This window comes from Bombus pascuorum, chromosome 5, assembly GCF_905332965.1.
Source record: "Bombus pascuorum chromosome 5, iyBomPasc1.1, whole genome shotgun sequence".
Lineage (NCBI taxonomy): Eukaryota > Metazoa > Arthropoda > Insecta > Hymenoptera > Apidae > Bombus > Bombus pascuorum.
This window is the reverse complement of record NC_083492.1, coordinates 5369756-5395364: the sequence shown is the minus strand read 5'-3', so window position 1 is coordinate 5395364 and position 25609 is coordinate 5369756. Positions and strand designations below refer to the sequence as shown.

General features: G+C 40.3%; 1 protein-coding gene across 2 annotated transcripts in view; it reads right to left on the bottom strand.

Moving 5' to 3' along the window:
* The window catches only part of LOC132907047 (protein-L-histidine N-pros-methyltransferase), a 43796-nt gene extending 23268 nt beyond the window's left edge, over nucleotides 1–20528 (bottom strand). For both annotated transcript variants that reach the window (XR_009658099.1, XM_060959790.1), the window contains exons 1-2: nucleotides 20142–20528; nucleotides 4726–4937 (exon numbers count right to left, since the gene is read on the bottom strand). Coding sequence is in view for 1 of the 2 variants with exons in the window: in XM_060959790.1 (XP_060815773.1) it covers nucleotides 4726–4937; nucleotides 20142–20333 (404 nt within the window). In the remaining variant the exon portion in view is untranslated. The remainder of the gene's footprint in view (nucleotides 1–4725; nucleotides 4938–20141) is intronic.
* Between the last annotated feature and the right edge of the window lie 5081 nt (nucleotides 20529–25609).

The following is a 25609-nucleotide window of genomic DNA, read 5'->3' as shown; positions in this document are numbered from 1 at the left end:
CGAAAATTGCGCGCAATTTCGTTCGAAGGTTGAAATTCATTTTCAGGTACATCGAATATCTGACCTTTTTTTCACCGCGTATGCGATTGTTTTTACAGCAGTAGAACTAAAAAGCGTAGTAAACTTCGAACTTGTACTTTAAACTTCGAACGTCGTCTTTACCAGTCATTGATGCAATAACGAAAGGGAACGAGAACGCCTGATCTTTATATATTTGTATATTTTTCATATGTATATCGTTAAAACGATTGTCCCCTCGTTTTAAAACTGGCGTTTTTTAATTCAAAACTCGTCGTAAAGTACGATAAGTACCGAAGTAAGTTCACTACGAGCGAAGAACAGGATACGTCTATCGTAGTATTTTCTAGAGACAAACGGGTTTAAGATTCAGCGCTGTTCATTCCTTTCCAAATTTTCGAGTCACGATATTACGCTATCGTTTGTATTGATAATTCTACCTTTCACTTTCGTAAAACTTCGTCGACTCGGCTACGTTTGAAACTCTTGCGTCTTTAACCCGAAACGAGTAGCTTTTATTTTCAATTACGTCGTATTAAAAGTTCCCTGTTTAATCACGGAGCGAGAAAAAGAAGCTAGAAACTCGATGTGTTCCAAGGGAAAGATCAAGTCGGTCGAAAAATAAAACGAAGAAGACGTTGAAGATTTGAGAAAGACGAACATCGAGACCTTCGTCCTGCAAGCGAACGGATGCACGCTTCGACCAGACTTGATTTTCTTTCGTCTCTGCCTCTCCTTTCTCTTCTATCTTTCCTCTCAGATGCTTTTCGATCCCCTCTAACCTCCTCTCTGCTTCGTCTTTTCTATCTTTCGTTCGCTCGAAATCGTTCGCTTCGCTGGCCGTTTCTCTCTTGGTAACCGATGGAGGACATCTCACCGCTAATTATGATTAATTTGTGAGACGAGCGAACGGGTCTCGAAGTCAGCGGCTACCAAGATGCAAGGGATCAGCCGTGGGGGGAATGTAATTAATATTCTCAGCGGGAGTGCGTTGTAACGTCACGTGAACGTCACCCAGGTGACTCCGTCGTTCTTCTCATCCTAGTTTGGAGGCTTCGACTCTCCTCCTTCCATGCCAACGTTCTGCCGTGAATACGCATAATAAAAGCCCGGGGACGATGGCTGCTAATTGCTGTTTAAGCCGTGGCGAGTCATCGTAACTAGCGATGGGATCAAGTTCGACGCGTGTTTGGAAAAGTCTAAGTCAATCTTCGTACTCGAACTTCGTTTCGTGGACTTCGAATGGCACTCGTAGGAAACAATAATTCGCTCGTTATCGATTATTATCGTCGGTTGTTATCGAACGATCGTTTGAAATCATATAGGAGCGAGGTTTCAAAGCGATTTTGACTTTTGGATAATGAAAAGAAGTCACAGGGTCAGAGATACGTACGTGTATCGCGCGTACGCAATTTTCTTTCAACTTAGAAATTCGTTAACAGACTTTATGGATGAAATTACAAGGCAGCCCCGTTCGTTACGGTACGATATCATTATCGTGTAATTTCGTTTTGTATGCGCGGAATTTCAACACGGATAATTCAACACGGATAATTCAACGCGGATAAGGGTATAGTGGTTTCTTTATGGAAACAAGGGGGATCCGGATCCGTCGATGATTGATCGAGTCAAAATAAACGCGCATCTAGTATTATGTATCGAGTTAGGCTACTGTGTAGCGTGGATCGATCCGGTTTCTTTCCGAGAACGAGTTTGCTTTAGAAAATAAAATCATCGGTGTCTTTGATTTAACGTCGATGATTTTCCACAGCAATTTTCACTCGCAACAGTGACATCGATTTCCGTATCGACGAACGAGAAAAGTCGCTAGATTCGAATAGCAGAATGTCGAAAGCAGGTACAATGAAATGGTCGGGAGAAATTTTTAGTTAATTGAGAATTTGTTTTTCAAGATACGTGGAATGTGTGTAAAAGGTAATAATCGGACATACCGATGAGATAATATAGCTGGATTATGATATAAAAGTAGGTATTCACGTAACGATAGAACGTGAAAAACTGCGAAGAAAATAACGCGTGACAGGCTCTATTTTTAAAATAACAGCCTTAACTGCGAGATTATGGAAGTTAAGAGGTCGAGCATAACGAAAATTATCTGATAGCGTGGAATTACTATTTTGGATGGTATAAACGAAAGTTATCTTGATAGTCCACGGCACAGGGCCAACCGATAAGACGATGCAATTTGGAACGCCGAATATTCTACCTATACGCTTAGTTACTTCCCTTGTTTCACGTCGCGAATAATACCCGTCTTAAATTCAACTTGGTATTACGAATGTTTTTCACGAATATCGAGTACACCCTATTACGTAATAATATTTGAAATATTCTGGCAATTTAGTTTATAATTCGTATTATGAATCGATAATTTTAACATTCGTGGTGAAAATAATCCTGTCTAGTATCCAATATTTTTGTTAAGATTATTCGATGTATGTGGAATTAAAGAAACGCGTGGGTAAATTGTAAGGTATTGTAAGTATATATATTGTGAATATTAAAGTATAAAGTGTGGAACACAATGTAAGCTGGTCCAGATCCGCACGCTAGCAATGTTACCCTGAGACTAAAAGAACCCTGAAGCCAACGTCGCGCGTGTACCGCTTATGGTCTGTCATCGACGCATTCTTTTGTCTATGCGCTATCGATGACCTTAGAACACCGAAGACCAGATTTTTTTTTTAGTTTATTTTGGTTTTTACAATTTGTCCTGAAGGACATTTGATAAAGTGTTATATCTCATTGGTAAAAAAAAAAAAAATAAAATAAAAATAAATATAGCATGTGGGTGGCTACCCCCAGCGGGATGCCAATTTCGTGTTTGCTAAGTTATATCTTTTATGCCGAAGACCGGATGTAGAGTTTTCTTAGAAGTGGCGATCACTTCGACAATTTTAATACGCGCGCAAATTGTATTTACCGATTTTATCGATTCGACGTTAAGTTAACGAGAAAGCGACGAAACACTGTGCTTTCTCTACCGTTCTCATATAAAAGAAATAAAAAACAACGAAAAAGCTCTTGCTTCTTTAACGATACCGATCTAAACTTGCGTAAACGCTATTTGCGCCAGTCTACTTACTGTGTCGTATAATTAAATTTCAAGATATACCAAGTTGCCCCAAAAAATTCTTTCGGTTCACAAGGAAATGATAGATATGGATATGTTCTATCGAAACAAAATGGATCATAGGTAAGTGGATAAAATAATATAAAACAAAAATGTGCATCAACTATTTCCTTATAAAACGAAAGGAATTTTTCGGACAACCTAATACTTTCTATACATTAGAGTCGCGATACATTATTTTTCATTAACGCCCAATAGAATCAACCTAACGGAAGAAAATCGTGAAAAATTTATCCCACGATGTACCCCTATCCAGGTATTCCCATAACGCGTTAATTGCTCAATCCTGCCTACACGGTCTCGAAAATTCGTACGAGAAAGAAAAAAAGAAAAAGAGAAAAAAGAAAGCTGCGCATCATTCTAATTCATGAAGCGACCGGCGAGGCTGTCCCGCCTAGTAGCACGCGGATAACCGTGCTGGATTTTAATAAACGGTTCCCCGGTCAATCCCATATACACAGGCGGCACAGTGGATGCGGAGGTGTTTCGCCTGGTAGCTGCCAGGACGACGCGTAGCTCGGGGAGAGGTTAATCACCCGCGTTGGATTTTAATAAACGGTTCGGGGGGCAAACAAAGCTGGTCATCAATAACCATTCCCCTCTCCCTCTACCAGGTACCCCTTGCCACCTGTCTCTATCTCTTTCTTTCTTCTTTCTAACCCTCCGTTCCCTTCTCTTTCTATCCTGTCTAGCGGCCGAGAAGAGACCCAGCTCGAGAGCCGACCCAGCAACGGGGTACAACCGGCAGAGGAGCCTTTGCCACCAGGTTGTCGAGCCTCATCGGACAGCCAGATAGGCGGAGATCGTATCTGCGTGGTTATTAATTAACCGGCGAGAAGGGAAAGCCTCCTTTCATCACCTCGCAAACGATCTACCTTAGCAAGGCCGAGGCCGAGACCTTGCCCTAGCGAGATGCCAGGAGATTCGCAAAGAGACCCTGTGGATTTTTGGCACTCGCCGAGTATTCGTCGGGGGGCTGTGCTTCCGGTTATGCGAGGAGAAATTGTTGGATGACGTCGGAAGATCCGAGATTCGTCGGAAGATCCGTTTTACGAGAGTCGTGGAGATTATCGAAGTTATCGAGGCTTCTGGATGTAAGCTGCACTCTTGTCGAAGATACGAAAGACAAATGTCACGCGCTTCGCACGATCCGGGCAAAATCGTTGGCGCTTTTTCCGGATATATTCACAGACGTATCTCAGCGTTTTAATAACCGTACGTTTAATTTCGTTCCGGGTCTAACGATCTCGGTGGAGACTTTGAACAGATTCTAACATCTCGCGCGTATGCCTAAGCGGAACATCAAATTTTGAAAATCGATGGCACGCATAAATTTATATTTTACGATTGGATGAGATAATATAGAATTTGGAACAGCGGGCGATTCGTTTTACGTATCGTTAGTTGCTAGTACGCGATGCATGCAGTTTGTATAGGGATAACATTTTTATCGGTAAAAAGATTCGGTTTTTACGATGTTAAACGTGCAGATAATCAAGTCCGTTTACCGCGACGATCTTCCAATCTTTCGTATCGTGGTTTACAGTACTTACCCGTTTATGGAAGTTCGGCTGATGAACCAGGACAGAGCAGACCTTGCCAGAGAGTGCCAGGCTTGCAATGGTAAAGAGTCCGATCTCTCGATGGATTTCATTAGGAAGGTTTCGGCGGTTTTGTCGGGTTGATCGTGCTGGAGTCCTGTTCCAAGGGGAATCCATAAACGCAGCAAATCTTCTCGGACTTTCGTTCTGTCTATTTTGTACCACTGCAACAAGGCCAAGAATTGAAAATACTTTTCGAACCTAATATACTTAATACCAATTCTTAAAAGTATCTTTTCTCTATAGATTTCTCTATAGATACAATTTGCAAGAACGCAGGGATACAATAAGCGGATACAAACGTTAAACTAATACGACGTTTATTCTACACTGTGGCTGTAAAACGACGAACTAAAAAACATATAGAGACGCAAGAACTAGGTATAAAAATTAAATTACCGATAAGCTATCCTCTAATCGTTTCGATCGACGTTGAAATCTACCGACAGGACTTTCCTGTGGTCGAACGTAGCGATAATTGTAATACGTTGGAGCAACGACGTACGAAATTATAATTCAAAGGCACGTTGGTCGCTCCGAACGAAGCAAGGAACGATGCAAAGCCACGTTCGAGTATCGGGCAGGAATATTTTCAATTTCGCAGGCAATCACGACACGCATCACGTTCCGCGAGACCGCGGCCTCCGCAAAATTTCGCGGTGGGTTAATGCGTCGAAATAAGAGCCGCGGCCCCCTTGCGATTCATTAACATCCCGCAAGGTGTCCGGCAAAAAGTGTTTCTCGCTTCATTATCGGAGCCGCGTATCGCGACATTAACGATATTCCTCCGGTGCCGGCGAACGGTTTCGGTGCGGAACCGCAAAACAGTCGGAGAAGCAATTACGTTGACCGGTCCTCCGCTGGCAGCATCGGTGGCGGCGGTCACCACCACCGGACCATCGCCACCGACCATCGCTATGTATATACCATGCCACTACCACTAAGCACCAAGCAACGCCAGCAACACCAGCAACACCGGCAGCACCGGCATAGTCTGGCTCAGTGTGGCTGTGGTACACGACAGATATCCGATTTCACCGTCAGCTTCCGAGAATGAGAACCAATTACGCGGCCCGGGGCATTAAGGAATCGATCTAATTTGCGCGCGGTGGTGGCTCTTAATGGCGAGCGCCGACCGATGAAATTATACGAAAATGTAATCAACGCGCTTTTTGTCTCGTTTCGCTCCAAGGGCAGGGGCGTAATTAGGAATGCTTTTGCGCCTCGCGACGGGGGACACTTGTTGCTTTCTCTCCCTCACCTTGCCTCTACCTTCCGCCTTCCTCTCTCTCTCTCTCACTCTCACTCTCTCCCTCTTCTCTTTTTCTTTATACGCGTCCCTTCTTTTTTCCTCACCAGGCAATCGTCCGTTTTCCTCTCTCGCACTCTTTATTTTTTTGTACGTCTTTTTTTCTCGCTCTCCCACCCCATTATTCCCTGTTCCTCTTTCAGGCTCGCAAGTCAAGAGACCTGGAAAAAACGAGGAGAACGACGAAGAAGAAGAAGGTAGGTGGGGAATGGTGAGATGGAAGGACCCGGCCACAGAAGGAGAGTAATTAACGCCGTGGTGCCCAGGTGCGCGGCCCTAAGAAGTCGTTTATGGATTGCTCGGCAGCCGCACCGTACGCGGCCATCAATTAGATTCTCTAATTAAAACAGTCCCTTCTCGGCCCCGGGGAATTAACTCCCGGCAAACCTCTGTAATATTCTGTCGACTCTGTCATCGTCGAGGTCCATAGGACCCTGGCTATCTCTGATTTCCCAATCTCTTCTTTCCTCTTACTTCTTTCGTATACTTTTTTTTTTTCCTCTCGTCCTATCGCTCGTATTTCGAGCTTGAGTTTTTAAATCGCTTTGCAAGTATGTAATACGAAGTTTGCTGCAAGACGCAACGCAAGAAGGGAACCAAGTGCGTATAATTGCAAAATTGGGAAATTTTAAGAAATTTGTTGGAGAATGTTAAAAGGAATTTTTGTTGGGTCGTCGTTATAAGAACAACGAGAATGTCTCGATTCCTATTTCTTCTTTTAAAGACGAATATTTCGTTAAGCGTGACAATTTTTTAGACTTATAGATAATTATTTACCTGTTGTCGCCGATAAGGAAAATAATTTGATACTATACGCCTTTAATTTTCAAGAGGAGAAACGCGTGAATTTGTACTTGGAAAGTTTTACTCCGCTCGTATCCCTCTGCAACGAGCCATCAACCTTTTTCGCTGTGCATTTGTATTATTCTCCGACGAAAAGATAGAAATACCGAAAGAAGAAGGTAGCGAATTTAGCAGACAATAAGCGCAACAAATACGCGAAACAATAGGCTCGGCCAGATTACTCATCTCGAACAACGCCTTAATTAAATTAACCTCGAGTGAAGAAGAACTGGAGAAAGAGACTACTCGACTCGGGGCCGCATCTGTCGAAGCAATGAATCATGTAACTCGATCATTACTCTAATGAACTCTCGACGACTTTTCCCTGGTAATTGAATTGGAACAGTGACAAAGGGGAGGTGGCCAAGAAGGAATCTGAAAATCAGCAATCTACGCGAGCTACGCGGACGAGAGAAGGAAAGACAGACAGAAGGAGTGGCGTACGATTTTAATTATAGCTGGCAGCATGCATCGCTAATTGCAAGTAGCCAGCGTTGCTTCCACCTCCGTCATCACACTTTCATTCGACTTTTTCGCGATTTTTTCGCGACTTTTTCTCACCACGAATTACAAATGGCTACCGAGGTGCTCGTGCGGAGACCGGACAGCATTCCTCTTTGTGTCATTAGTGGCGACTTTCTGCGAGGCAACCGTCGGACAGAGACGGGGCGAAATCGTCGAAGGGAAGGAGCAAAAGGGAATCAGATTCGCGCACCTTCCGTCTAGTCCAGCGCACGCACCAATCGCATCTCTCCACTCGGACAACAAGTAGCCAACTCGGAAATCACGCTCATCTAAATCAACGTCTCGCGTACCACCGACAAACGACACGGACGCCTCGATCTTTCTATACGTATACATATTAAGTATTACGATGCGATGGTACGACCTGTGCATTTGCGTGTTAAAATGAAACGAAAATGATCTATGGAAGGCCGGTGCAACGATGAAAAAGAGAGACATACATATAAAAAGATATAATTATAGAAACGTAATATAGTTGGACGATATAAATGTAAAAATATCGCGTAAATATAACATAATTTTATAAACATCGATCGTAGAGCAGGATGCCGTACTTGTTCGAACTTTTACTAACCAAAATGGGTAATTTTCGTTGGGAGATTATTTCCTCCAATTATTTTGCGTATCATAAAGCAAAAGTCTCGTGTTTTTTTTAATTTGTTCATAATGAACGTATACTCGATGCGACTCGCTTCTTCGTCTTTAGGTTTCAAGCGACCAGCGTAATAAACGAACGTCTTAACAACAAAGTACTCGAGTAAAAGCGGAAAAAGATGAAAATAAAAAGCAATGCGACAAACGTGCTTGATAATCAGTATATTAAGCTAAGAAAGAAAGAGCAGTTTCGCGTCACGGTTCGAGTCTATGAGATCTGTGCGCCTCATCGGGCGAGACTCGTGTTCAACACGCTTCGTCCCGAATGGTTATGTGCCTGTTTATGGCGGTACGCTGCAGTGCATAGGAGAACTTGCGAAACGTAAACTTCGCCGTATAACCCGTGGCACCGTACCTACTATTCCTCGTCAATGGGAGTGTTTCAAGGTTACGACATTTTTGACTGTCCTACTTACCTACAGCTTGCTCGTTCCAACGTTACCTCGATACTAAGATCAGTCGTTCAACGTCTATCGATAGAAAAGTTTTCGTCTAACGTAACTTTATTTGACTTCCAATTGCTCGTCCGTACGATTTTCCGAAAAACTTTCTTTCGTCGACGGACTACTAACAAGTTAATTAACATCGAGAAGAGTTAAGAAGAGCGCGATACACGTACATATATCGTCTGTGCCTGCAACTATCCGGCATTCGTCCAATAAAATGGAATTTTGCCAAGCGTAGATCGAATCGCGAGATCTTGTATCTCCATTTCCTTTCTCACTCTCTCAACCATTACGATATTGCGATATATACATAGTATTCTGTTAGAATTTAATCATAAAGTTAAGATATAATAATCTGTGGAAGACACGATGTTTATGTTGAAATAATATCCAGTGGTATTTAGTAAACAGAACTACAGAACCAAATGTATATAAGTCAGTGATATGGTATAATCAACAAAGTATACAGGTAAAGAATTTATGGATTGTTGTTAGAATTTAATCTTGAAGTTAAGACTAATAATCTGTGGAAGACACGATGTTTATGTTGAAGTAATACCCAGTGGTATTTATTGAACAGAACTACAGAACCAAATGTATATAAGCGAGTGATATGGTATAATCAACAAAGTATGCAGGTAAAGAATTTATGGATTGTTGTTAGAATTTAATCTTAAAGTTAAGACTAATAATCTGTGGAAGACACGATGTTTATGTTGAAGTAATATCCAGTGGTATTTAGTAAACAGAACTACAGAACCAAATGTATATAAGCGAGTGATATGGTATAATTAACAAAATATACAAGTAAAGAATTTATGGATTGTTGTCAGAATTTAATCTTGAAGTTAAGACTAATAATCTGTGGAAGACACGATGCTTATGTTGAAATAATATTCAGTGATGTTTAGTAAACAGAACTACAGAACCAAATGTATATAAGTCAGTGATATGGTATAATCAACAAAGTATACAAGTAAAGAATTTATGGATTGTTGTTAGAATTTAATCTTCAAGTTAAGACTAATAATCTGTGGAAGACACGATGTTTATGTTGAAGTAATATCCAGTGGTATTTAGTAAACAGAACTACAGAACCAAATGTATATAAGCGACTGATATGGTATAATCAACAAAGTATGCAGGTAAAAAATTTATGGATTGTTGTTAGAATTTAATCTTCAAGTTAAGACTAATAATCTGTGGAAGACACGATGTTTATGTTGAAATAATATCCAGTGGTATTTAGTAAACAGAACTACAGAACCAAATGTATATAAGTCAGTGATATGGTATAATCAACAAAGTATGTAGGTAAAGAATTTATGGATTGTTGTTAGAATTTAATCTTGAAGTTAAGAGTAATAATCTGTGGAAGATACGATGCTTATGTTGAAATAATATTCAGTGATGTTTATTAAACAGAACCTGATGTATATAAGCGAGTGATATAATTAACAACGTATGGAACAATTGTTGATTGTTGGCCAGTTACTCTCAGATTAGACGTAGGTAGTGACCCACGATCCCTTAAATATTTTGAACCCCACAGTAATGAGTACACACTAATGATTATGACCTGTGTAAGCGTTCTTTTCAAATGCCTGTATAGGTGTCTATTTGTGTCTATGCGTGTAATATCGTTGTATCGCAACATATTCGTTTCTCTCGACGAAGCAAGTGTTTCCTCGGGTTTCTTTTTCTGAAAATCTCTCCAGTATTCAGAGATGGAGAGGGGGCCCGAAGCACGCGTAAACCTGGCGTAGGTAAACTGTGAACGATAAACAACGCTCGTCGAGCAGTTTATGCTTTCCGCGAAGAATACTGGGGATGTTTGGTCGCTCGTACGTGGAACTCTTCGAATTCCAGAGTCGTGTTGGATCGCGAGTCAAACGCATTCTCTTCCTGTGCCATTATGTTATACCGGAGGCGGCAGCGGTGGCGGGCGCGAGCCAAGCAGGCGTTATATTGGCGTCGTGGGAGAGAATCGACGCCATCTTTCCAAGTTTCTGAACCTGTCTCGTGATTTCACCGGTGACGACCGAGTGCCACGTCCTCGAGATTAACCGCGCCGATGCAAATGCTACGGATTTTCGAATCGATCGATCCTTCCGATGCTCCTTTCTTCTTCGTCGAACCGCGGTCCGACTCGGCGAGCGAGATCGAGCTGTTGCGACAACCTTTTCAAACGGAATACGTCGTTTGTCGTTTATCGTTGCGCAGCTGGTTTGCGATAAGAAATTTCGTTTCCTTTTCCATTCCATGGCAATTAGTTATTCTGCTTTGCATAGAACTTGTTAAATTTGCTATCCACTTTCAACTAGTTAATCGAGTTCAACTCGTGTACTTGTCGTTCGAAATAAAAAATTACCATTCACTATAGAAACTCATAATTTTAGTAAAAAGTAAATGACATTTAGTGGTATGTTTTCTTTATACTTCCAATAAAACTATCACGTATTTTATTTAAGACAAAATTATCATTTGAAAAATGAAAGTTTGATCGTTCGATTATGCTCTGTATGATATTATTGCTTTTTATAAATCGATTCGATTATTTTCCTCGATGCGTCGGTTACTCCCCAAGTCGTTTTGTGCGCCTTACTTTATTACTTTTTCGCAATTTTCAAGTCTTTAATAACAATACCATTTTTCAACGATGAATTGTTAATTGTTTCCTTCATCGTTTCGCTTTATTTTTCGTAAAATTTATAATAGGACCATTTACACCCAGATCGACGCGTATACTCGTCGTTGCTTCGTTTTATCTGCGCAGCCCGCAAAGGATTTTTGATACTCAACTCCGCAGTTGACAGATTAAGCGGTAAACACATCCTCGCACCACCTATTCGAACGACGAGTCATCGGTAGTCATCGAGCGACATAAAAATCAGAAAATCAAGAAATATTCCATTCGTTAGGTTCCACCTAATAATAACAAAGACTAATCATCTTTTCTACGTATTATTGAAAAACAACAAGTATCAGGAAAAATTCCAATTAATTTTCTCTCTTTCCTTGGAAGAGTATCGAACAAAATTGCGCGAGGGCAGAATGCAGAGATGGTGCCCCTTTTTAGAAGATTCCAGCGTGAACATTTCGGGTGGGGAGTGTTGATTGGAAAAGCAGCGGTGTGCAGAAAGCGTCGGTGTAACTAACCGTGAGGAGTTTTCATCGAGATCGACGATCGACTAACGAAGCTGGCCGCGCCTAGAATATCAGTTCGTTTGCGCGAGAAGAGAGGCAATGCGAGTTTCCTAAATCCTCCAGGCTGCCGACACGATCTACGATAACGACGACTCTACATCGAAAATTTTCGTACGTTCGCGAAAATAAATCCAACAACTACTTGTCTTTATGCTTTTATGCTGCCTCGTATCCACGCAACGACGTAGCGACAAGCCTATGGAATTTTCCAAAGATCCAACGAAGCTAATCTCGTGAATAGGCTGCGAATACTCGTGCAATTAGGGAAAATTTAAAGAAGCAAAAATACGTAAAACGTGTAGGGTATTTTTAAAAGCAAATAAGAAGACAGTTTTGGTAACACGGAAATTAGTCGATAGCATATTGAATTCTACGGTTTCTCCGCTATAAAGTATGACTTTTATCGCGTTATTCGCTCGTGATCTCCGCGTACAATTTTATATAATTCCACATATATAGGTACATATATATAAATTAACTATGCGACTGTATAATCATATAATAGACATTTACAACTACAAATAAAATCTAGTACAAACTAAATAATAATATCTATTCCTCGACATCTAGTCCGACTAAATAAATTTCTAATACTCTCGGATAAACAGGTACGTATCTTGCAACGTTTTAAGCCAGCTCCGAAGCCACGACCCAACTGGTAGCTAAACCAATCGCAATCAACTATCTTCTTGGACATAGTCTTCCCGCTCAGGAAACAGCTATAACTATTTCGCGAACGATCGTTCTCGAACATGGTCGATTCGAAATTATTTGTAAGCGCTATCCGCGATGATGCAAAATGAATCGGATCGTTATCATACGGCGCATCATGCGGACGTATACGTAGCTATAGGTATAGGATGTTCCAGAAAGTCGATGCCAAACTTCAGAAGCACGTGGTATTCGTCTGGTCGACCAAAGACTCTCTATAAAATGAAGCTTTATTTATACGTTTGAGACAGCTATTCGTACAAACGCTACGCGTACCAATTTTTTACTATATGTGTGTTTTGTACGTGCCAAGCAAACGTTTCCTATAGATAGGTACTACGTACGATGTACCTTTTTAAGATTTGAAATTTGACCGATATAATCGCGACAGTCGCGTCTCTTTACAGCGCTAATGAAATTTCAAACACGCGACATACGGCAGATAATAATCTCACCGATGAGAAAGTCTCGCCACACCGAGACTAATGATATCTGGATCAAGGTGTGGACGCAACGTTTCACGAGCGCCGTGTACGTACTTTTCAAGTTTGGTACAACTTTCTGAAACACTCTGTATAAGCAAGTACGTATACCCACACGGATGGAACCGATATAATCGTTTGGAGTCCCTTTGGTTGGCGCGAGACGCGATCGATCATGCGTGAAACGGCTGGAAGAGCACTCTCTGGTTACGTATCTACTCTCTGTACGTTCCTCGACTTACCGGTGGTGCCCCAGAGGAATATTTCGAGAACGAGCCGATAACGATCTGTGTCCGTCCCGCGGCTTCGTTATCCGATCCGTATAGCCGCGTAAAATAACTTGCAAATTACGATGTGTGCGGCTCGACCGTCTCATCGTCCCCTTTCTCGGCTTTTTTCAACAGGCTTTCCAACGTTTTCCACGGCTTTTATGACAGCCTTCTTCTTCTTCCCTCGCTTCGCTTCATCGATAGGTCCGTGTTCACGTACGGAAAGGACTATCGTATTCTCTCGTACATCCATAATATCTCTTCCTTTTCTTCGCGATATCCACGAGCCGTTCGTAAGCCGTTGATATTTATTTTACTCGTTCTTCTTTTTCTCTTGGTTTTTAACTTTTTTCCCCCTGCCCCTTGCTTTTCGTTTCCTTTACTTCTTTGTTCTTTGAGAGGAACGATATCGCGATGCTTTTGTCGAAGCCACGATAAGTATACGGTGCGCGCGAAAATCTTCCGTACACTCGCTAATTTAGCTTGTCGCGAAGGATAACACCTTGCGCGCGGCAATCTCCTTTTACCAACTATTTCGTATTACCAACTATTTCACTCTGAGCCTTCGTAGCGATGAATCTCCTCTACGTTTATCGGTCGAAGCTGCCACGCTAACGAGAGGAGGATCCGAAATGTTGCTTTTCGATCTTGATCTTAGTCCCGCGGGCTTCGCTAGACCAGAATCTCTATCGCTCCACGTAGAACCGCGCATGTGGTTGTTTAATAGTTTCGAAGATGCGAACCTGAGAACGAAACGGTGTATCTCTTGATACCGAGATGATTATCGCGACTAATCAGATTTTAGCGTGTCGAAAGGTTGCAAAGATTGAATTTTTTCTTTTATCTGTGATCGAGAGGATTACACTTTCCTGGTAGTAAAAAGATAAGCAAGTACCGAAGTTAATATCCTTAAAGGTAACGAGTGTCGTAGATACCTGTGTCTCTATTTTTACAGTCAAACAGATATTAGTTATGGTTGTTTGATCTTTTACTACGCCAAATTACCTGGAAGTTATGAATCCTTCTGTCCATATCCTTCAAACTTGATTTTATCTATTTATTTGTTTCGATACTGTCGATCGAGGTTTCGGTGATTTTCAAATTTCGAATTAAAAGAAAGAAAGAAAACGACAGTCGATCGTAACGTTCCTTTTACACGAGCAAATAAAATTCTGATCGTTATTATTTTATGGATTCGCGCGAGTAAAAATATATTCCAAGTTTCTTTCGAATTTCCCATCGCCTTACAAATAGGATGGTACGTTTTGAACGTTTCACTTGATGTTTCTTATCTACCTACGATTAAATTTAACATATTAAATTACGTTTAAACAAAGACAAGTTGCGTGCAATTTCTGTTCTCGTCAAAGGCATTCGTCAAAGTTGACGCTGAAGAATCAGAAAAAATTTCTTTGAATCTATCCTTACTTTACGAAATTACCAGACCGAATAGCGATTTAAACGTCACTTACGTTGAGACATTCGGTATATTCGTGCAGGATCCGAAATATACCTATCGCGTCAATTTTGATCTACTTTCACGAGATAATAGCAACTTGTTGTTATTGCGTGTGAAACGTAAAGTGTCTGGTCGACAATTTCAGAGACATAAGTGGTTGAAATGATACACCTTACGAAGTGTTAATAAAACTTGAATCGACCAGGATGAAGGCGGTACAAGCGGGCCCGTTGGTAGATCCCGAATCACAGGATCCGATCCGGTTTACATGATATTTTTTGCTAATTGATTTCTGTTCGCAATGGCACCAACGTCGCACAATAACGAGTGCCTGATAGTTATCGTACGTGCATAGAGTTACAAACAGAAACTTTTTATTAGCTCGATACGATGCACTAACGATTCTTAGTGATCGAGGAGCATTTAATCTTCTGTAATTTTGTAATAACGATGTTTAGATAAAAAAGAACGCGAAACTGCTTGACAGAAAGGTACATTCGCCATCGAATAATTTATACAATTGTTTTATTGACTCAACTTCGATGCGTAGCTGGAGATGGCGAGCCAAAGCTTGTAGGTCGTTAATTCCCAAAAATCAGCGATTCGAGTTAAAGCCAAAGGTTCACCGACGTTGTTACAAAGCGTAGCAAATGCAAAAGAAATCTCTAGTAAGAACGAAAAAAGAAAAGTATGCCAGGCTAACGTCCCTTATCTCTCGTTGCTTTTTCACGGTCTATGCTGGACGAAAAGCCGGCGCGGAAGAAATCAGCAAAAATGCGAAATACCAAAAGAGCCGGGAGGGACGGGCCTAATGAAATCCTTCGTTTCACCGAGTCTCGTCTTGGAACCGTGCCTTTTTTTGCCCCGCGACTTTCAAATCGGTCGGCGGCACCGGCCCCCTCGCATCGGCAACTCGCGTCTCGTGCGCAAGAAGTTCGGCGACAAAGCGTATCGTGTACGGCGAACAAGAATTCTGCCGAATGGATCGGCGTTCACGGTGGAAACCGGTATCCTGCGTACGAATAAAGACATAAATACGACTTGTTCGGTCGATCGAGCGTCGATCTACGCCGCAGAAATCAGTTTTTCGGCTGGTGGATCCACTGCGCACGCATGCTCGCGCACACGACGCACGCCCGCGATTATACGACTTGATAAACGAAGATCCACCGACCGTACGGATTTATCGCGGTCCTGACAACATCTTTCGCGATTCTTCACCGTGAAAGTGCCGCGAGAGATCCTAGATCTCGCTTTATGTTCACGAACGATAGTCGTATTCATCGTTGGTTGCTCCTTTCTCGAAACAATGCCGTCTCACGCGAACGATAACGCACGGTATGCTCGTCTTTGTTCCTCTCTAGATTCGTTCGTTGCACTGTGCTCTGCTACTGCGTCGCGTAACTATCGCGGCTCGATATTATTTACATTGCCGTTATTTAGTCTGAGCCACGCGTGTCACGTGCTATTCTTCGCTGCTAAGAATGCTCTGTCTGTGTATTTATCGTATGTGAGATTTATCTCGAAGAACGCTTCGAAGTCTATGAATACGCGCTCGTGTATACATTATGTATAGTTATTTTTGTCGTTTACGGGTTTTTATGCTATTCGGATGGAGATGACGAATCGCTCGACCGTTCACTTTTTTGTAAACTGTCACTCGTGTTTGTTTTGACTTTTTCGGCTGTCGCACGGTGTCCGATTTCGTCAGAGATAACATCGAGGCGAGCTATTGCAACACGCACTACGATACAATGTAGTACTCGTTGGTGGTTAATTAATTTAAATAAACGATTTTATTAAACTTTTAGACTTTGTTATATATTTGTTGTATGTAATAGGCACGTACGTTTCGATCCACTTGGAAGTCGAATATTACTTCTCGCTCGCGTCTTCTCGTATTAAAAATTGTCCGACATAGCTAGCCTTTAAACTCTGTTACGTTGCATGTCACGACAAGAAAATATTATTACAGTTTGACGTAAGAGACGAGTTACTGTTAGAATTCTTAATGTAGCACGCGACGAACGATCATGAATAATACGACGGACAAATATATTCCCGAAGAGTAATCTAAAAGTATCTTTTTTAAATTACGGTAGTATCGTATACGATATTACGTTGTAAAAAATCAATTGAAATTTATTTGCAATTAATATTCGCGAAGTAACGTTTCACTGATAACGTAAAGGACGTAAATAGCAATCGTTCTTCGGATACTTGACTATTATGGTACACGTCATAGTTAAATTTAACTCGCCATAACACAATTCCGTTTAAATTCGTATCTACTTCAAAACATATCATTATAACACGAACCTTAAGAAAAAGAAAAGACAGTCTTTGGAAAATATACTCTTCGCGTTTTGCGTTCAAAAATAACATCTTCCTCTCAAATCGTACATAATATTTACATTCTTACAACGTATCATTTTGTGTTGCGTAAGCGCAACCTCTTTCGCTGATTCAAAATTTTTAATAATCTGAAAATTCATATTCATAATTGGCCACATGTCCGATATAAATTATTACGAAATATCTTTCAAGAATCCTTGATTTCTAATTCACATTCACACAACTATAATACCGCGTAAGTAGATACATATACTTGTACAGTAGCTACTATAAAGTCTCGTGGGCCACGAACGACATACTTGGCCATGCAATTTCATTCGTGTAATTCGTTAAATATTTCATCCATAATACACCAAATGATCTACTTGCATACGCGACGACGTCGCGACGCACCGCAAACGTAAAGGGGTTAAAGTTAAAATGGCGTCTCGTAGTTAGCAGTTGGGCCTCATCAAGCAAACAGAGAAATTCTATTTAACATGGTCAAAGCGAATCGTCATTAGCCTCGCCGAAGTTGCTCGCAATCAGGACTTCTCTTTGCCACACTTCACGAAGGTAATAAACATTATTATCACGAGCGTTGCTGTTATTATTACGAGCGAGCTCGAGATACGCGTGTTTCGCAAGCTGCCGTGAACTGGTCGACGACAGCACCGAGGACGAGTTAAAATTCCTAAGAAATGGGACACGTTGTTTAGGCTACGGGGTGTAAAAGAACGGAAACGTCTTTCGGTGGTAGTTGTCTCGGTTGCAGGAGTTTTCTCTTTCTTCCCCTCAGGAGTCTCATCCATCAGTTACTTAATATTTCAAAGCAGCGTTCCACGCGACCCTCTTTCTCTCTATTTTTCCATCTCTTTCCTTAGAGGAGGATCCGCGAGGAAACGAACGGCGCCGCCAGTCTTTTAAAAACCTTAAAACACCACCGGGTCGACGCATCCACGCCACTCGGTCTGAGAGTAAAGTTTTCAGACTGCTCAGGGATATTAGGCGATGGCAGGCACAGAGAACTACCTAGTGCTACGCAAGGAGAGAGGAAAGGCTCGGGAGAGGGAGAGAGAGAGAGAGAGAGAAGGTGAAGCGACGTCTCGCCTCGATTTCGGTCGGCAGGGGGTTGAGGCAAATCTCGCGGGGGCGTCCCTCCGCACGAATTTCAAATTTCTCGTTTCACGCGACCGAATGGGATTCTTCCCTTTTCCTGCGAGCACCTGCTCGAGCGAGCGGCCCTCCGAATCGATTTGCTCTCTGTCGCACGCGAAAGGTTCTCGCAAACACCGATAAAAGCTTCTTTCTTCCGCTAGATGAATAAATACGCGATCGGACGCGCCAGTCGACTTTCTGCGGATTTCCAACCTATGCTAGCTACGTAATGGAAAACGTAAAGAGGTATGTTTCTTTTTTCTTGTTTTCCTTCTGGCCGCGTGTGAAACGATATAGATGTAAAGGACGCGTTCGAGATTGTTGTACGAAGGTATGTTCGAAGCTGAGAATAAGTTCAAAGCGAAGAATGGTAGGCGAAGACTCTTCGAGGCGTTGCTTTCATGTGAAATTTGTAAATTCGTTTGAGACGATACTGGGGAAAAATCTGCTCAATTTTGAAGGAAGAATTGAACGTGTATTTAAGTTCTGCGTTCTGCTTAGATTACATAAAATATGTGTCTGTTTGCAAATTTTGAAGAATTCAAGCGATTAATTGAACAATAGCTCGTCATTTAAATTTAACTAATATACAATATCATTGAACTGACGATAATACCGAGTATACATCTATTACAAATAAATATTGCTTATCACAGTCTCGTTAACGAATCTAACAGGACGTTAAACATTACACGTAACTGCTAATTTCAAAATATTTCAAAAGCAACCACTATCGGTCACAGGAATTTTATGCTTTCGTCGTCTCGGTTTCTTGCATTTCCAAATTCAATTTTTCTCGCAAAAGCGAATTTTACGTTTTAATCTTACTTTATGGTAAAATGAAAAATCTATTTCTTCCGAATTACACGATTATTTTCAACGTTCCTTTTAATAACGTAGCATGAGTAACGACGAATCGAAACGCGAACCATCACACGCTGTTGTCGGTATTAATAGATTGAACGTTCGAAGTTGTGCAACTAGCAACTAGCGCTGTTAGTAGCTTCCAAGTTGGCAGACTTTTGTCTTGCGATCGTTTTCATAGATTCAACGCGATCAACGGTCTCGGCATGATCGCTCGTGACTTCGAGAAGAGTTGAATCGAAGGCAACCATAAAGATATAATTATAAATAGAGCGAGGCAAGACGCTGTGGACGGTGTTCGGGACTGGCGTTTGAAGATGTTTCAGGAATATCGAGAACGTAATTATCCTGTAATTACTGAGCATGCTCTTGACTCTTGAGTAGCGTCGTTCGCGGAATGAGAGGGCAGTCAGTGGTTGGCCTTGTGCGGTAATTGTACTAATTATTACTGCTCTCCTCGCTCCCTCCCCTTGCTTTCGCCTTAGTGGCTACTTCCTCCCCCGACAACCCAATTACCCTGCTGGCCCGTGCGCCACTCGGAATTTACCAAGATCAGATTCAAGAGATCCTTCATTCACGGAAAAAGAAATTTCTTCTCGACGTTATTTTAATTAAACGCGACTAAGGTCGACACCGAATATATCTCTAGTTATCCATCAAATAATACGAAAATAAACGCGCGAATCAGTTGCATTCCAAATTTTGCTATCTTATCTGACCCACTAAACAAATCTTACTTTTCAATATAGCACGATTAAGCCTGTATCGAATTTGAAACGGCCAAATTCGTTACGTGAAGCGATAACATGAATTTCTCTTACAATGTTGAAATACACACACACACACAAATATATATATATATATACATTGAAAATGAATTCATTGTAAAATTAATATAACAGTGTAGTAATGTTTGGAAAATCGGTTAAATAAAAATGTAATATAGTTGTGTTATTTTAGCTGGAAGCACTATAACGTATCTACGGTCCTGAGGCCACTGACGTGACCTCAGGCGGCGATACGAAGAACGGAGTACGCGCGGGTTGGGTACAGATATGTATGCAGGGGATTGAATAGGAAATGTAACCTATTTACGTTAATATTTACCTGGGTTTTGTCGTACGCTTCGAGCTGTTCATCCGCCTTCTGCTTATCATAAAGTAACCTGGCGAGGCCCCCATGTGGTCTATAACTTCTTACGGCTCTACTCGTGGGTGAATCCTGATTGACAGCGGAACAGGTAGTCAAATCCTTGACGTTGCAGGTGCACCGTGGTACAGACACGTCCACACCCGCCATGCCCACAAGGAGCACGTTAATGACTGCTAGTCACCACACGCGCATCATATGACTATACCCGATACCCAACACTGTAATCTCACAGCTAACACTTTGGTATATGAACAAGAAAAATACGAAAGATGACGCAGTTCACGTAAACACGTCTAGCACGTGGCCATGTTGGCGATGGTGGCGGCGACTACAGGTTGATTAGCGAATTACGTTTCCCGTAAGCAGCTACAGTCGACGATGTAGGAACACGGAATGACGTTTAAACCATCGACGATTTTCCGGGGAAATATGATATTCGATACGTATATTTATCTTTCATTTATATAATATAAAGCCAGAACGATTTCAATAATTTCGCAAGTAAAATAATTCTCGACTGAAATGCTTCGTTAAGAAGACTTAGTTTTCTGAATGGTGCTTGATAATACGTCGATAAATCTGCGGAAATAAACCATCGTGACAATTATACGATTGTTACGAGGCTATTGTTCATAACTAATCTTCGTTATAATTGATTTTTGAAAGCCTTTGGAAAATCTAACATTTTTATACTGTTATTAACGACAATTACTTACTATTTAAATGATTATATATGCTTTCTTTATTTATATGGTACAATACAGACTGAAGTATAGCTATAGCATAATATAATACCAACAATAGCAAATGATACTTATTAAAAAATTCTGATAAACACACTGATTAAAAAAATTTAGGTGACGAGAACATTGACGACTGCACAATGTCTTCGCAATTAAATTCCACTCCTTTAAGTCGCACGGTTTAATTCACGCCTAACCTTGATTTGAATCTCATTTCAATGCGGTTCTTAATAGACTTAATAGATTCTAAGTGGAAAAGAGAATGCACGATCTCTTTGTTGAAGTATGAGACAAAGGTAGCGAAAGAATAGCGATTGAGAACAAGAAAGTATGCAAGCGTGAAGGCGAGGAAGAAAAGGACGTATACGAGAAAAAGACAGTGAAATGAATAGAGGTTAAAGAACGCGTCGAGGAGAATCGCGGAACATCGACGTAGTTCTTGACAGTGGACATAAACATACCAGTTCGTATTGTGAGTCATAAGACATACATATATACATACATATGTATTTTACTGGTGATCATGTATTCTAATATCATTTTAGTTATTTTATAATTGATATTCTTGTCATTTTAACAATTAATTAAAAATATTAGAAGTTGCACGATCTATGGTTACATAAAATTGAATTATCTATCAATTTTTAAGGAGTACTATAGACGATGACTTTGATGGCGTTTCTCAACAACTGCTGATGGGTCCTGCCATTTATAACTACTGTAAGCACACGTCTTGACGCTATCTTTTTCATCGGTGTTGTCAACCCAAAGAATTTTACCGTCATACATAAAAGTTTTACGTGATATAAATACGCCTTAGAGAAAATTTCTTGTACACCTGAGTGCATCGATGAATATTTCAAATACCATATTGACGTACCGCGCGCGCGCGCGCGCGAACGTTTCTTCCTCCCTTATGCTCCCCATATCGAGTACTGATAATTCATTAATTTATGATAAGCTAGCCTCTCTCCTACAACCTGCATCTCTCCCACCTCACCACATAAATCATTTTCGCCGCTGACATTAATTGCACGCCGCCCCTCGTTACTGGGAGAAATGAGATTTTTTTAATTGGCAAATTTTTCACCGTAGCTGACACTGTGACACCCTCTCTTGGGGTTATCATTTCCTTTTTCGTATTGCGATTACATCACGCAAAACGATGTATATGTGTTATATATGATATATATATTTTTTTTTATATGAAATATTTTCCGTTTTTGCAGGTATGATGACCATGATTTTTAGTTTATTACTAAATGTAATAAAATAGTGATATTAAATATTAATGCATTTTAAATACATAAGATAAGAAAAGTCGAATTGAAAGTAAAATTGCAGAATGAAAACTGTATGTGTCAAATATAATTTTAAAGGTATACATATACTTGTTTAAACGATCTGTAAACCATTAGTTATATAAGATATAAATTCATAGCTCAAGAAAAAGATACAAGACTATCAGTTCGAAATTAATAATCCATTAATCCAGGTAAAAATTTTAATAAAGATGATGTATTGTGATAAACTTTACGTGCAATATATTTAGTACGAATACTTAAGGGTATTATCTTATTTACTATATAATCTTAATCTCTTAAACAACTGACAATACGATATCATTATGTGAGCAAAAAATGTAAGATAATGAAAGTTCTCGAGTTGTACAGGAAATCGCAACATTTTCATAAAACTATTCGTCTCGTGTACAATACTGTACTTAATTTTACGATCTTTTTTTCAAGTGGTTTATTAGATTCCGAAGCGCGTTGAATCGCGAAAGGTTAAAGAAGGATGCTGCCGCGGTGAGTTGTGTGAGCTCTAACTTGTCCGCGACATGTTTGGACTGTGACCGTCACTTAAAGCTTAAACATGTGGTGCACGTGTCTCCCTTACAAAGCACGCCGTGCCACCGTCCCGTGGTACATTCCACCGATTCGAATCCCTAATCTTCCCTCCGGCTATTCAGAAGTTTCACATACGTCAGGTACTTAAGGAGCTGGACATTAGTGTAACGATATCGTATTCTATTTTTTATTTTTATCCAACGAAGACGATGTACACGACAGTGATCGTGTTACTCACTTATATTTGATGAGTAATAAGAAAGAACAGAGTTTCACGGCATAGTTTATATGAAAAAAATTTGTTTGTTGTACTTTTCTATACCAATACAGGAACACGGTTCAATAAATCTAACTATAATTCCGTAAATTACCAAAAAATTCCCTATACTCTAAAAAAATGATTAGAAATGGATATTTTTCTCTATTAACCATCTGTTTATAATGTTTACAGTATTAAATTTTAAAGAAAAAAAAGTATTTTTAGGCGGAAATGGAGAGTTTTGTCGTTTAGAAAAAGTGAATATTTTGAAATACTGATCTAGAATTAAGATATCACTGAAATTTATCTCTCGTCGAGTAATTAAGAAAGATTAATAGCCTGTGACACGATAGCTAATAATTAGCAGTTCACAGCTGACTAGATTAAGTTCCTCGTAGACAAGTTTCCGTAAATGTTCCAAATGTCACGCGTTTGTACGGAAATTTACATAACTTTCGCTACCGCAATCTGAAACGGCAATTAGTTCCTTATCAAATATTGCATCATACTTTTCTGGTTTTAATTTTTAGTACCGTTCTATAGCATATGCGAATAAAACTTCATAAGTTATTTTTAAGTATGTGAGACCTTGATCTTTTCGTTTTATTCATAAATTCGAAATTTCAAAATTATTTAAACAATGTTATTGAAGTATTCTATAATTTTCTTAAGTGAACGCAGTTGGACGACATTAAGTTAACTATAAATCAGAAACGATTAAACTAAAATCCTTTATTCATGAGAAAGTGATTTAAAACGTTTATGCGAACGGGGTAACTGCTGAAAGCACCAGTTGAAAATGTCAAGGTAAGAATACTAATAGCTTACATGTATAAAATAATTCATTCTAAAACAATGTAAGACACACTAATTTTCACGTAGGTAATATTTACTCTATAATATAATATGATCATATCTGTTATTTCTATAATTGATACAAATTATCACACTTTTTATTGTTATTTATATTTAGTAATATATGTATTCGAAATTAGATAGCTTTGCATATTAATGGTAAAAATTAATGTCACGTGAAATTTATTTGCAATAATGCGAGAGAGTATTCTTATAATTAATTATACTTAAAAGGCACAAGGTATCATTATTTATTATTTTCGTGCAATTATTTTTACTTAAAACTCTCAATTGTAACTTACCGCTTAATGTAATCAATGTACCTCATTTTACATAATTAGAATGCCATCTTTTTTATATCGCCATAAATCTGTCTCTCTAGAAAAAAGTGGTTTCTTTGCAAAATCTTCAACTTGATTTATTTGTCTCTCCTTTTCTTTCATTGAAAAACTTTATGAACCTAAAAAGTGAAAAACAATTGCATAATAAAGAAATCGGACGAATCAATTTTACGTACGTGATTAAATATTCTAATATAACCTCTTTCCTTAAATGTAAAGTGCTAAATTGCTTACCTTTCTCTCAGTACGAAACGCATTAAGCTTTTACTATATTATTTTCCTTTCATCGTGAAGGGGCCTTCAAATCTTCAAGAAAACGTTCTATATTATTTTACACACTTTACGCGTGAATCGTGGATCGCCAGTGTAAGTGTAAATGAAAATTCGTTTTCCACCGAGGGGGTATCGTTCGAGGGAGAGAAGACGCTGTTTGGTGTTCCACGGTTGGAAGGGCCTTAACTCGATAAGTCCTCACGGTACCTGAAGTGAGCTCATAATCGTGAACGAAGCGCGCAACCGCTTATTACAAGCGAGGGCATTGTAAATTTGCAGGGAAGGAGGTTAGAAAGAGGCCGAAACGAGAGAAGGATGGACGCACAGAGAGATCCGGTAAGTTGGAAAGAGAAGAGAAATAGAAAGGAAAGTGGTTGAGGGAGGCTGAGAGGAGTCGAAAGGACAAAGCAGCGCGAAACGTGCCCCCCAGCCGTGTTTCCGAAGTTCTCGTTCTACGTTGAAAATTTATCGTTTGGCTCGAAGAGAAAACGCAGGCGATCGGTCTCTGTGTGGTTTTATTGCGCCGTTCTCGTCGATCGACAAATCCAGATTTTACCGAAAGCCGGTGTTTAAGATAATAAGGACATTTTTTTAAGGACGCGTAATTAGCGGTACAGGGAGTGGGAAACGTTAATTAGCCTCGGCAGAGGTGCAAACCGTTATTAACGAAACTCGTACGTAGACACGGACGCGGATGAACAGGTCGCATGCGTGTGCGCGCGTCGATGAATTATCGTACCTGTAATTACGTAGCTGAAACCCGTGGTTTGTGTGTGTACAATCGTGCTATCGGGCGATATTCTAAAAGCGGTAAAACGGGTTAAATTCCTCGCAGGCTTCGAGAAATAATTTAATTACACCCAGCTAACGATAATTGCCGGAACGATAATTCGATGTTAACCCGCACCGAACCGAGAGTGTACATTTCCTGCGCGCGGCGCTGCGGCTTTCTTATTTCACGCATACGCGACTTGTCGGCCGGCGTTGCCGAGTTTCAATTATCTGACGAATAAAAAGTTGCTACTTCGCTTATAAATCATCGCTACGTTATTATGATTATCTTCTAATTTATGAAACCAACTTTCCCTTCCAATTTCGACTT